The sequence below is a fragment of the Meleagris gallopavo genome, chromosome 3, assembly GCF_000146605.3.
Source record: "Meleagris gallopavo isolate NT-WF06-2002-E0010 breed Aviagen turkey brand Nicholas breeding stock chromosome 3, Turkey_5.1, whole genome shotgun sequence".
NCBI classification, from domain to species: domain Eukaryota; kingdom Metazoa; phylum Chordata; class Aves; order Galliformes; family Phasianidae; genus Meleagris; species Meleagris gallopavo.
Window position 1 is genome coordinate 12,665,662 of NC_015013.2, and position 14,733 is coordinate 12,680,394.

The 14,733-nt window shown below is 35.6% G+C and overlaps 1 protein-coding gene across 1 annotated transcript in view; it reads right to left on the reverse strand.

Moving 5' to 3' along the window:
• The window catches only part of EXOC2 (exocyst complex component 2), a 117,457-nt gene that overhangs the window by 89,234 nt on the left and 13,490 nt on the right, over positions 1–14,733 (reverse strand). Inside the window, exons 4-5 of the mRNA XM_003204773.4 lie at positions 11,019–11,132; positions 6,572–6,696 (exon numbers count right to left, since the gene is read on the reverse strand). Coding sequence (XP_003204821.1) covers positions 6,572–6,696; positions 11,019–11,132 — 239 coding nt within the window. The remainder of the gene's footprint in view (positions 1–6,571; positions 6,697–11,018; positions 11,133–14,733) is intronic.

The following is a 14,733-nucleotide window of genomic DNA, read 5'->3' on the forward strand; positions in this document are numbered from 1 at the left end:
TAACTACCTGAAGGGAGGCTGTAGTGAGCTGGGGGTTGGCCTCTTCTCTCGTGTAACTGGTGATAGAACAGAGGAAATGGCTTCAAGCTGTGCCAGGGGAGATTTAGGCTGGACATTAGGAAATACTACTTTTCTGAAAGAGTGGTCAGGCACTGGAATGGGCTGCCCAGGGAGGTGTTCAAGGAATGTTTGGATTTTGTGTTGAGGGACATGGTTTAGTGAGAACTATTGGTGATAGGTGGATGGTTGGACTGGATGATCCTGAAGGTCTTTTTCAACTTTGGTGTTCCTGTGTGATTCTGTGTGAAATTAAGCTGATTATCTGTAGGTTAAGTCTGACCCAAATTTAATCAAAGGTCATTTTTTGCATACTTTTTATCAACTGCAACATTTACTACATGAAAGCAGCAAGTGCAAAGCTGGTCTTTCCTTTTATGCTTTTTAATATTTTTCAAATGTAAACAAATTTTCATTTACCTGAAAATCCCAGATTCATAGAACACAACAGACAGCTAAAAGCTGTCATGACTTCACCTATTTGGAGAAACTCTGCTAGTAGTTACTGTTAACAGCTTACATCTCTAAAAGGAGCACTGCTTAAAAGGAAACAGTATGAGCATTCAGCATAAAAACAGGTACAGGCTTGGGCAACAGAAACTTCACTCTGGACAGAGACTATTCCTGTTTTCCACTTGTTCTAATGATACTACCTCTTTGCTTGAGACACTGAAAAAAATTATTAGAAAATGCTATGCCAGAACCTTATTTTTTATGAAGGTTATGTTAATAGAAGAATTCGTGTACTACGAAAGTTCATTGTAGGTATTGTATAAAGAGGAAGCACCCATTTGACACTAAACTACCCATCACCATTTACTTATTTGACGCGAAAAGTTTTATCAGGTCATCTTCATCTCAGTAGGCAGTGTTCATTGCAAGCTCACGTTTTCCTTGCTATGTTTAGCATTGCAGTAATAAGTTTTCAAGAAAAAAACTGTAATGGGAAACAATTCATTTTCCCATTATGCCTAGCTGATCAATAATTCCCATAAACACAAACACAAAATATATGGTAATGAGAGTGGAATTGCTTCTTATTCAGCATACATATAATGTGGCACAAATACCTTAATCCTTCAGATATGAGTATCCCTTGGAAAACTCCATGGTGAACTCAGAGCATATCAGCTATTGTTTCATGGCTACTCAGAGGCAGGATCTTAATTCTTAAATCATGTAAGCTGCATCTACTGTTGAGCGCATGCATGCACATGAACTGTAACTCTGAGGTGGCCTGATGTGCTGTCAGATATATGGCATACGCACAATATCCAAGCTTATCACAGGCCGCTTGTTTCCACAGCCCCATTCTTTCTTGTTCTCTACAAATTTCCATATTGAAAATTACCAGGAATAATTCTACACGGTTCTTACTCTATGAAGCCTGTATTCCATTGCTTGAAGCAGGAGGGAGACGATAACGTTAATAGCAATGCCACACTGAAAACACTGAACACAGACCTATTCTACCTTTTTAAATTCAGCTGTATGACCTTGGGTGCTAATCATGTGTTTGAATTTGGTTTAAGCAAATGCTTAGGTCTAAAGAAATATTGAATTTAAAGCTCAAACTCATTTTAGATATCCATGCTTCGAAGAACACACCGCATTGTCTTTATTTGCCAATAAGAACGTCATACTTGCATGTTTTTATGGAATTGAGCAACTGAAGTGGCCATTATTTGTTTATTTATTTTTTACTGTCATCACTAAAATAAAAAGAAGCTCTGCAGTCTAAGGTTTCTAAAGCACTTCTAAAGAAGTACATTCAAAGTAAATTCATTTTCTAGCTTTCCAGACGATTCTGTGTGGAACACAATTTGCTTATGGTAGTAAAACATTATATCTCTACAAGTATATAAACAGTAGCCCTTTTAGGAATGCTGCTTTCTAGGTTGCAATTAGAATTATGGGAAATAAATCAGCTGAACTCCGTGATGTTGACAAGTGGGTCAAGCTTATGTGGCCAGTCCCCCTCAACTCAGCTTACAGCTCCCTTCAGCTGATGAAACAAACTTCCCGTTGAACATCTCTGCTGTGACACAATCACTGTCAAACTGTCAGCCAAGCTAGCAGACAGCGAGACATGCGGATCTGATAAGGCAATTCTATTTTCCAAGAAATTAAACCAAACAAACAAGGGTTCTGGCTTATTCAACCGCTTATTTTCTTAGCAAACCCTTTCCAACTCACGTAACATAACAGAATCATAGAATCACAGAATGGCTTGGATTGGAAGGAACCTTAAAGATCACCTAGTTCCAACGCCTTTACCACAGGCAGGGTAGCCAACCAACAAGCAACCTGGTATAAATCTCAGGCTTTTTGCTGCATTCTGGCGAAAATTTTAAAACCAATGTATATGTGTAATGCAATCTGACAGCACGCTTAAAATCAGACTGTTCTTACTGATCCCTGCTAGCGAAAAAGCTAAACAAAAAAATGAGTAGTACTTCAGAGTTTTCCTGATCGAGTTCTTATATTTGCTTTGTTCACAGTGTATGAGTTAAAAAAGCACATACAAACAGATATGCAAATAGATGAATATGAAACAGTAAAACAAGTGAGCTCCCTACAAAAAGTACCATCCTGTACCAACAATGCAGAGAGAACGAAGAGAAGTAACAACACACTACAAAATCCCACAGAGAAATGGAACTGATCTACAGTTTATAAGGCATAGTCACTGGGGCTGGAAAAATCACTCTAGGGTATCTGGAGAAGAAAACTGAATGCCTAAATTCTTCCCCATCAACATGCTCTCTTCAGAGAACATGTATGATTTTAGAATATCGTCCCAAAGGAATTGAATAATTACAATTAAAAAAAAGATAAAACAACAACTGAAACCGAATCCCAAGCAGCTCAGGGCATTTAAACGTCACTGGAAAACAGATAGAATGGTCTTCCCTTCAGACACTTTCCATTTGCAACAGTCCTATGTTCAGCAACAGTGACAGTTCATCAAATGGAGGCTGTGTCCCTATCAGCTTGTGATGAAGTCAGCTTACAGTTTTCAAACAAACTAATATTGATCTAGCTTTATGCAGATACAAATTCTAGGGGTATTTTTCTAAATTACAAAATAAAACAAATTCACCCTTGTGTGTGAACAGAAAAATGGCATCATATCATCTTGTATAAATGCTGTGTAGTCAGAATATATTGGAACTTTTAATTAATTATTCTTCTGCTAAAGAGCTTGAATTCCATAGTTACTTGCCTAGACAGTATCTTGTTTGCTCTTCTTTTGATTTTGTTTGTTTTTAATTTTGCATCTGACCTATTCCTCCAGAAACAATTCTAGTAACGCTCATCCTGAATTCTTTGCACTTTTCCTTTGAGGAAAATGTAGTAACGAAACACTTTGGAGAAAAGCCATGACATCTGCCATGAAAGCTGGGTGACTGTGTCAAAGATTTCCATTTTTCTTGCTGCTACTGGAACATTCTTGACATGCAACTTAGCCGTTGCTTTTGACAGTAGAGCTCTCTCAAAAGAAGTAATTTTTTTTTTCCACTTAAACTCCCTCAAGAACATTCTGCATAAGGGGGAAGAAAGGGCAAACAAGTAATTCTGAACTACAAACCTGAAATTCAAATGCAGTAAGTTTATTTAGACTGAAAAGAATCCAAAACACTTCTGCATGTGCCAATTAATAGGAAATCTCAGAAGAAAAATGCATGTTAAAATACCAGAAAAGACAGTTGTGATCTGCAATGCGTTCTCATGAACAATTTAGTCTCAGAAGTTAACAACTAAAGCATTAGTTTTTATATTCCTTGAATTCCAGTGTTACATCTTTGAATGTATAGATATTGAAGATATTAAGATCTGAAGTCTCCGAATTTCTTTTACAATATCAAAGTCATTCTCTTTCTTTCTTAGTACTATTTTAATTCAGCATTTACAACAACTCAAGATATAAGTCTGCTTTCTTTTGAATATTTAAGGGAGGTTACTGTGAGGAAGACAAAACAAGACATTTTGGTTACAGATTAAAAGTGGCACCAATCACGAATCATTCCAAATTTTTAAGTTCGTAATTCATTTGAAGGACTACATGGATAAACTCTAATTTTAGGTAAAATAAACATGGATAAGAGATGCCAAACACTATTACATCTATCAAAAGTTAAAATTCAGAACGGAGCACTTAGTGAAATAAATAATTTTGCTTTCTCTATTATTTCATTAGTATTTTTTTCACATTCCAAATAGCTGTTTGGCCTCTCTATTTATCAGTCAAGCAGTTTACAAAGACAAGAAGCCTCTATTTTAATAGACGGGACAAGAAAAAAAATAGTGTCCTTTCTAGAAAAGCCACAATATTTATGATTTGCATTAACTTTCCGTAAATGCTACTAAGTCTTCACTAGTCCAAAAAATAATCTTAGAAGGTAACACATATTCATCTGCTTTTTTTCCATAGCAGTAACTGTTGGGAAATAAAACTAACTCAGTATCCTTGGGAGTATTTAATAGATTTGGATGTGAGAAACAAGCCACATTTTTATAATTGTTCAGGATAATTTAGGGTTTTTAACTATTACAAAAAAGTAGCACTTCGGATTTTCAAGATACTGAAGAAATCCGATTAAAAATAGCCTAATCTCAGTTTGAATTCTTAGCACTTAATAAAAAATTGGTTAAAACCGAGTTAAAAAATGCCACACACTCATTCTTCCTCATGTCTTTTCATATGACTACCACCTTTACTATTTCTACCAAAACCTTCAATTCTTCTCTTCCGTTACTGAAGTCTTATCTAAATTTAGGGCATAGTTTTCAAAACTGATCTGTATCAGCTCAGTTCTGGATGGGGCAAAAGAGATAGTAAGAAGTTAAGATCTGTTGTGAGAAGAGTTGTCAGATTTCTTAAAATGAGATCTTTCCTCTCAAAGCATACACATCTGCATCTGTGGAAAAGAAGTTATCTAAGAATGATTAAATTAGGTGGATAGACAAAAGCTATCAACCACTTGGGAAAATACTGTCATCTGAAGGTCATGTCGCAGGTCTTAATCTTGGGCAGGACTATGAGTGGAATACCAAGTGAAACGGTACTTCTTTCCCTTCTTCCTGAGACACAGAAGTGGATATCAGGTGGTTAGTAAGTGGCCTCTAAGTAGGGCAACAGAAAAGCAGTATTTATCCAAAGCAGTGTTCTCAAAACCAACAGAAGTGCTAGCTTGAGTGAAGCTATGAAGAGATGGATAGAAGTTTACTTAGTCTATGGTACCCATAATACAGAATGAAAAATGGAAATCCTTCAATACACGAGGGCTGCTCTGAAAGTAATGCCTCCTAGTTTATGATGCTGGCCCACAATATCAGTGGTGGATGTTGATGACATGGCAATACAAGTTGAACCTTCCCACCAATATTCCATTTCATTTTGTTGCCATGTGACAGATGGCAGCAGAGGGGCAATCTGACAAAACAGTGGGACACAAGTGCATATGAAGCAAAGATATGAATTCCTCTATGTGGAAAAAGTGGCACCCCTTGACATTTGTTGATGCTTGCTGAATATTTATGCAGACCATGAGATGTCACCACAGTGAAGTGGTAGGCTGTGTTTCAGCAGTGGTGACAGCATCAGTGGGTCACCTGCACTGGAGAAGATTTTTTACGAGCACGGCATGCAGACTTTTATATATCGCTGGCAAAAATGTGTAGCTAATGGTGGTGACTACATTGAAAAAGTGTTTTGTAGATGAGAATTTGCTTGATCAAATAATGGTATTCTTTTTGTACCAGATTCCGTGGAAATAAGTAGAAGGCATTACTTTCAGAGCAACTTATGAATAATAGTTACACTGTACACACGTATGCTGCATAGTAGTAAACATCAAAGCCATTGGAAATGGCCCACTAGAGTCACTTTCTTAGCCAGCACAGTCCTTGTCAGCAGGTACTGTAGTCCTATCTAGTTACACTTTTACCTGAGAGACATTTTATGTTTCAAGTAAATGTGGATGTATTTACGCATATAGACATAAATACACACACACACACACACACAACTATGTATACAGAGAAAGACAACTAAATGTAATCTCCTTAGTGTGCCTATTTTTTCTGTGCTAAACAGAATATAAAAGTGGAAAAATTTCCTAAATCTGTGGGTACTAAATTTTCATATAAATAACACAGTCTGATTATGGGATAAGCATCATGGAATAGAAGCTTTTATGTTCCTGTAGTCTGTAAAACATATTAATAACATTTCTTGTTCCACATTTCCTCACTTTTCTGGATTTGTGGGGTATAGTTTACAAAAAAAAAAAACAACACCTTCAATTCCTGTCATACTTTCTGTGCCATCATTTGCAAATATACCATAGCAATAAGCTAGCCTGTCTCAGCTTATGATCAAAGTAACACAGAGATCAGACTTGTATGCTTCCAGAAAAGACTGCAAAGAACAATGTTTTTAATATTAAATTCAACCACATGTGCAGATACAAACTTTTCATTTATACCATATTTACTAAGTAAAATTTACCTGACAGAGCATCTTGTGCTTCAAAAAATGTGCTGAGACCTCCTTTCACATAAGCCAGACTCCCCTCACTTTTCTTGTTTGCTTGTTTCTTCAAGTGCACAACAGCCATTTTGAGCTGATCAAAACTGAAAAGAAAAACCAAAACGCATCATTGCATTCAAACAACAAATAAGGTCACCTAATGAATAAATAGAACAAGTTACTTGGAAAATAAAGACAGCCACTGCTGCGTAAGCTGTTAAAGAGAGCAATTACTAACTAGTTTGATTCATGATAATCACTATTTACTCTTAGTCTGAAACATGGTGGGTTATTTTTTTTCAGTTTTGTTTTTAATTTTTAAACTTAAATGGAAGGTTCCAATTGCATGAAATGGAATTCAATTTTTATGGCACAAACTAGTTAAGAAATTTCTTCTAAGTACGCATCACTGCTCTTAGCTAACTGCCTTTATTGCATGAAATAGGTGCTAGTAAGCTACACTTAGTACACTATACTGACTACTGCAATATTAGAAGTTTCTTTAGTATTGACATTTAAGTACAGATTTGTCCACAAAACGTTTACATTTTCTGAATTGCTTCAATATTTTTATGCCAGTTTGCAAAAATAGCTAGGAGTCAAAGATAATACTGGTGCAAACATACAGAAAAACTGAATGGATTACTGTGTTATGAAATCAAGTGCTTTCGTAGGAGGCCCACTGTATTTTTTTTTTTTTGAGGGGGCTTCGAAGTACTACTACAATACTACTATTCAACTTATTATTTATATAATCAGTTTCTTTTCACCTTCGTTTCCTAATGTTTCTAGACTATTTTCAGTCTATATTTGATTTCACATTTTTATCTTTCACAAATAGCTGCAATATCATGGAATCATTGGATGGCGTGGGTTGCAAGGGATCTCCACGATCATCTAGGTCCAACCCTTCTGCCATGGGCAGGGTTGCCATCCACTAGATCAGGCTGCCCAGGAACCTCTTAAGTCTGCTGTTGAACACTTCCAGGTATGGCGCATCCACAACTTCCCTGGACAGCCTGTGCCAGTGCCTTCCCACCCTCTGAGTGAAGAATTTTTTTCTCATTAGTTACGTTCCTAGATTCGTTATAAAAGCACAATGACAAACAAACTCAGAAATGCAAACACATGATTTTCACCTTTAAAAAGTCTTTTATCCTACCTGTAGGACAAACCCATCTCCCTAATACAAAAGAATCAAATGTAAAAACTACACCGTATCTCTGGGTGCAGAAGAAAACAATGAATTAAGGAAATTAAGATATACAGCAATTCCACCAATAGCCTTTGTCCATTTGAAACAGAAGATACGGTAAGAAAAAAACAAAACAAAAAACTTTAGATCAGGCAGTAAGGAGGCTATCACCACCTGCAGGGGGATTAAAAAAAAAAAAGAACACTGGTGCACTTTACTTTTTATACCAACAATGTCACAACATTTCTGCTGTATTTCCTGTTTCCATCTGCATATTACTCAATGATTGGATTAGTCTACTTGGGCATACAAGAAGTACTTACCACCAGCTTTTTCAAACTAACAAAAATCTGTACAGGATCCTTTTTAAGCCCTGTTTCACGTTATCTGATGATCTAATTGTATGTCTAAATAGTTTATTTATATTTGTCAGGCTGTTGCTGGGGAAAAAAAATAATAAAACGCTATTTTGATTACTTAAAAAGAATTTCCTTAAAGGAAAAAACATACATAAGCTAAGCAAAACATGGGTGCACCACACATTTAGCACTTCCAATACCTGAGGTTACATAGAGGACAAGAACTAAATCTTTCCTCTGTATTTCCTGTACAGCAGCACAAATTATACAGGGCAAATAATTCAAATTAATAGCAACAGAATATTTCTAAAATAAGACATTTTCAAGCGGGAAAAAAACTGTTTCTTAAAGATACAGTTAGACTCAAAACATGGTTAGATTTATCCTATCTTTTGAATCATTCTTCTATTTAATGTTTCCAAACTTTCTGAATTTTCAATGCTAAAATTTTAAATTTTCTAAAGCAATATGAATCTTATTATTTTACTAGACTGAGGTGACCGTGACTTAAAAGCTGTTGATATTCAAATACAAATTTAAAGGTGTTCTCCCCCCTACCCCCAAGATTAAAAATTTATGCTGATACTTGAAAACAAAACAAGACAAACAAAAAACAACGAAACAACATTGAAAATATTTCTTAATAGGAAGCTTCATGTTAAGACGACAATGGACTTTTTGGTGTAGTACAGGGTAAAATGGGACCATACAAGGTAACATCAATTCATAGTACTTACCATCAGCAAAATCAGTGTTTTTGCTGACACCTCCTCTTATTAGAGATGCAACCATTACATTATGCTGCTGTTTATATTCCATGGTAATAAGAATCAATTTACTTTGCTAACTAGTATTTATGGCATATTTCAAACACCAGATCATTGTCTGTACTACCATCACCTAACTCTGGGTCATTCCACAAAGACTGCTTTGCATCCCACCATGTTGCCCTTTCAGGAAATATCGAGGAGGTTAAAATCTTCTACAAGAAGCAGGGCGAGCTCTATGGAGAGAGATTATCTCAAGTCAATTAAACATTATTTTGTTTACTTCCTCATCTTACTGTAATGTCACCTTTCCTGGTCTCTTCAGCCAGCACTCAACCATCCTGCTACCCATTCCACTACGATAGAAAATTTTCAAGTTGCTCATTCACAAAGATCAAGTCCTTGTCATTTTTTACCCAGGCATCTTCCCCAGAAAGCCTGTTTGTATCCATCACAGAACTCCAGGGCTACCCCATTTTACTCCAGTAATGTTCTTGTCTAAATCTACGTGTGGAGCTAGAGTTCCCCTTACTTGTTTCCCAGACCGTAAGCATGTAAAGTCACTTGAAGCTGGGCACTTTCAGTTGGTTTTGACTTTCTCAGCAGCTCTCTCAGTTCCATCGTAGAGCCATACACGCAGCACTCTGATCTCTGTACCTTCAGATATCTACAAGCTGCTATCACAATTACCTGACATTTCCAATTTGAAGTTTTTGTCACAAACTGCAAATCCGCTGGCAAAAAACGTTTCCCTTTCATTATTTTAGATGAATCACATTTCTCACTGACAGCCCTTATTCATCAATAGAAAGTCCATGGTTATAGAAGTAAAGGAAGTGAAAAATGCCACCTCTCAAACTAGTTCTACAACCAGCTGTGAACCTACAGGATGCATCCACTACTACTCAACCTTTCTACGCTTCACCTGTAAATCAAAGAAAATACCTGGGCCCCCATGTTCTTCATCTTTGTAGCCAGAGCTTTGCAATCACTTTGTCCTCCATCTCTCTATATCTGTCCTACATCTCTCTTGGCAGTGTTACAGCTACCCACATAAATGAGCAACACAATGGCAAAGCTTACAGCAAACTTCTTAAAAACACATCAAAAGTTGATTGTTCTTTCTTACTGTATTGTCTTCTCAGCTTTATAAAAACCTAATGGTTTCTGAAGAAGTGATTTTGTTGTGTTAAATACAATTAAATCACCCTTCTTTTAGTTACTTATTTCAAAAGATACCACCTTTGTGTGTATATTAGGTAACAATGATCTCTCATTGTTTTGACTTCTTTATCTACCATAAATTGAGAGTAAATTAAATTATTTCCCAGGTAGATCAATGGAGATATCTTTGAGCTCTTAGAACAAACCAAAACATATTCCTTCCCCCTTGCAAAAACAAAACACCAAACCACCTGATCTTATAATTACACAAGGTACTTCCCTTCAGACTGCTAATCAGAATACTCAATGGAAAGCAAAATTCATCCTCCAGGAAAAATGGCTTCAAGCATTATCTGAACACCAACAAACAGAAGTTTCATAACTCACACATGCAGAAGTATACATGTGAGGTAACTGTGTAAGCACACATTACTGTGTATGAGATATAATAATGAAGAACTGTCAAGATTTTTAAGATTTACACCCCAAATTTACTCAGTTGTCCATCTTCTTCCTACTGCAGCATTTTCCATAGAAGTTAACTTGAAGCTGATGGATATCACTAACAGTTTTACTCTTAGTCTGTTTAGCATCCTCATCCTGAGCCTCTAGTCATAAGTTAGCATCTGGAATTTCCACTCAAATCCATGTTACTTAATTTCTTTGTTCATAGAGGTATGCAAGTCTGAAGCAAGGCAACTGCCATCACACACAGAAAAAAAATTAGGCCACAAATCAAGTCTGGTTAAAACTGATATTCCCATCGTGAACACATTGAGCAAACTGTCCTTGTTGATTCCAGTCTAAAGCCAAACAGAAATACCACAGACAGTAGAGACTACAGGTATGTTACTTTAATGTCAATCACCAATGACACACCTACTATACAAGAAAATCTATTTGATGCTTTTAAAGCAATTATTCATATAGTAGCAACAAACCTTGTTGTTGAATGATTCTCAATCAGGTACCATGCAGCAGAGAAGTTTTCACTAGTGAAATCAGCACTCATCCCAGGGAACAGCATCTCTAAATCTTTTTGAGGAAATCTGCCTCTGAAAAATGAATATTCATTACTTCAGTAAGATGCACTATGATGAATTGTTTACAGTTTAAAAAGTTGTATAAAACAGCTCAAGTTCCAACAAAATGTAAATACAAACTTGCAATTCACAAATAAAAATAAATCTGGTATTTCAGATGCAGTATGACTGGGAATGAAAAGACTGAAATCTACACTAAGTAAAATCACTTCTATCATTTTGATTTTGTCACTGTGCATACGAAAGAAAGCACTGTCTATGCAAAATATCTTTAAAGAGAAGAACTGCTGCATTCAGAAAACAGGACAAACTCACTATGATACTACTAATATCCAAACATGGGATCATTATTGCTGAATATATTTTAAGTTAACTCTACCCTTTAAAAAGGGAAATATCTATACCAAGTACAGTAAATCAGAATATTCTCTATAATCTATGAACTAGTATCTATCTAACATGACAGGACATCATCAGGTCGACTACTTGTAAGTGATCTTCCATCATCCCCATCCCAGAGGCCAATCAATTTGCAGCAGCAGTCCATTTGTTTTTATTCAGTCTTACAATGCAGAGAGATAGCCTGTGAGCCAATTGCTTGTGAAAGCAGATTTCTGCAATGTTAGTTTTCAAATTACAAGCAGCTTTGAAGATACTCACATAGAAAATGCAATTCATTTGTTTTAAGTCAGTAGAATAAAAAAAGTTAAATCACTTGTGATGAAAACACAACAGTATTTTTCTCAGTCCAGACACACACATAACACTTGGCCCAGCAAGTGTAATTAATTCACCGAGTTTATTAATTCCACTAAGGACACTTAATTTATCACCAAATGCACTTACCACTCTGTTCTTTACCACAATTTATATCCAATTTTGGGAAACTAATTTTGCCAAAGTAGCTTAAAGCCTAGTTATTTCATTTTCAGATTGCAAAGTCAATAAAATCCCTCTCTGATGCTCACAAGCTAGGTGAATTCTGCTATACAAAGTACTTTAGACATGAATGCAAAGCTGCAGTATCTTGCATTCAAGATCAAACCTGGGGGATGGGAGTCCATCCAGAATCTGGTATTGGAAATTACATTAAAAGTGTACAAGAAACTACCTGAATGGACTGCAAAGTGATGATTTGTTAGAAAGCTATTTTTATATATTTAGCCTAAACGTATATCAAGATGGCTAAAGTTGCTTTTAATACAAAACAAAAGACAAAACAAACAAACAAAAATCCAACAATTTAAATTAAGAAAATCTGAAGGCAAGTATGTTAAGTACAATTATACAGAAATAAAAGTTGTTTTCTCCAAGTTTCTATTCAAATCTAAAAGGTTATTAGCACATATAGGTTCACACAAGCACATACATAATGACACAGTACAGAAGTCATTCATCAGTAGCACCTGATTAGAACAAGGGTATGAAATGATACTTCTTCAAAATGAGAAGAATGTATCAAAGGAAACGCAAGGAAAAGTGATGAGAGATACAAGAAGTAGAGAGATAGGGAAAACTTTGTGAGAAACAAACACAGCAGTTAACAAAGATCCCAACATTTATCTCAATGAGCTCAATGAAAATAATGCAATAATGCAATATAAAAAATAATAATTAGTAGAGAGATTCAAGATTACCAATGACCTTGGTTTAACAAATGCCTGTTATGTTCCTTGAAACATACTTGAAGGCAATATCTTACTTTTCAAAGTATTCAAAAGTGCAGAAGAATTTACAGGACAGTGTTTCACATTTGATGACACATGTCATCCATGTTCAAAAATCTTTTTATATTAAATGCATATGTGATTGCACCTTTCTGGTATGATTTTCTCATAGTAAAAGAAAATCAAAACAGTAACAACAAAAAGCACTTTTGGTTACCTTGAATGAGATTATGAACTTTTTATAAACAATATAAAAGTGCAGGCAACACAATGCAGAAGCATAATTTTGTTCTTATTTTTCAGAACTTAAATATATTTCCCCAGAAGCCAACAGAAACAGATACAACACAGAAGGTATATACACTCAACAAATATACCATCACTGAACACTACTATTGCTACAAGACTCCAAGACATACACATGACAGTTTCAGCTTATGTATAAATTATGTAATTCCTAGAAAAAATATAAATACACTGAGATAAAGACCAATTATTTAGCTAGGGATGTAATAAATTCCTGCAAATGAGTTTTGCCCACAGACTGTGTGACAGAAACAAAGTTTTTTTCAGTTCAGTGTTTGACTGCATTGAAAAGTTATTGGAAGCCTTTTCCCAGCAGATGTATTTGTGTAGAGCCATAAATTAGCAATGAGTTTATGGCTGCTTTTATCTATGTGGACATTTTTTAGAGACAGTCACAACAGAGAAGAAACATGAACATGTATGTGTGTGGTAGGTTAACTATATGTTATACTCTATGATGTAGTACACTTATTTTTAATCATAAATTCTACCAGTAGTTTTTCCACTAACAGATATGGGTAGCTTGAACTGACTTGGTACAGCTGTCTTTGCAACAAGCTCACTAAGAAGTTCAATCTGAAAGTGACTGTATTTCTCAAATGTCTGGCCAGATGGACCTAGAAAGAGATTGACTACATAGACACAAGTATGTTTCATTAACTTCCATTAGTAAATTAAATAAATAAGTCCTTAGACGACGTTCTCATGAAAACTTGCTTACCATTTACTTATAAACAAGCACATATGTGACTTGAGAAGTATTTCTGTTTTACTCATTTTGACATCATAGGCTGAGCATGAACTGGTAGGAAAAGTTGAGATCACGCTAGCACACAGTGAGATTGTCGATTGCTTTTCTGTTGAATTGCTAGTTCCAGAGAAGTCAATTCAGGAAGCAACAACTCTTAATACTTTATCACTGATTAAAAAGCAATCACTGCAAAAGGAGCTGGCAACCAAAAAAGGAACCCAGAAAGAATTCAAGGAAAAGAAGTGGTAAGTTTAATGTACATGAAGATTCTGCTGAAAGTGTAAAGTCAGACAAATGCATAAAGGTAAAGTGAATTTATATACTTTCTGCTAGGCAGGCTATTTTACTTACTGCAAAGTCAGATCTTGTATTAAAGTTCTGGCTAACATTTTAAAGTAGTCTTATTCATTCCTCAGAACTATCAGGCCGTAACTTAAAACACAAGGGAATTAAAATTTTACGTACTGTTTATGTTCATGAGATAACCATAATATAAAGAAATTTGGTTTCAGGCAGCTGTATACTTTCACATTCCTCAAACATATTTTGACTACATGATTATACAGTCATGCAGTACTCCAATGGTCCTTGCTTCCATGTAAAGGGCACACAAATCTGCTTAGGATTCAAAATGCATTGGGTATAATCAATTCCCTTTGGTTACATCTGCCCAGCAATACAAGTTAATCCCTCCATCATCCCAAACTTAGGTTTTGTATAGTCCTTAAAAATCTTACTACAGAACTTGCACATATATAGAGCACTTATATTCTCCAGAGGTTTCAGATCAGCTGTGATCTCCAAAGGTAAATCACAGCCCTCAACCAATCACAATTTAGTATTAGAGAAAATTCTTGAGTCATGGGAACAGAAAGCAATGGATACAAAA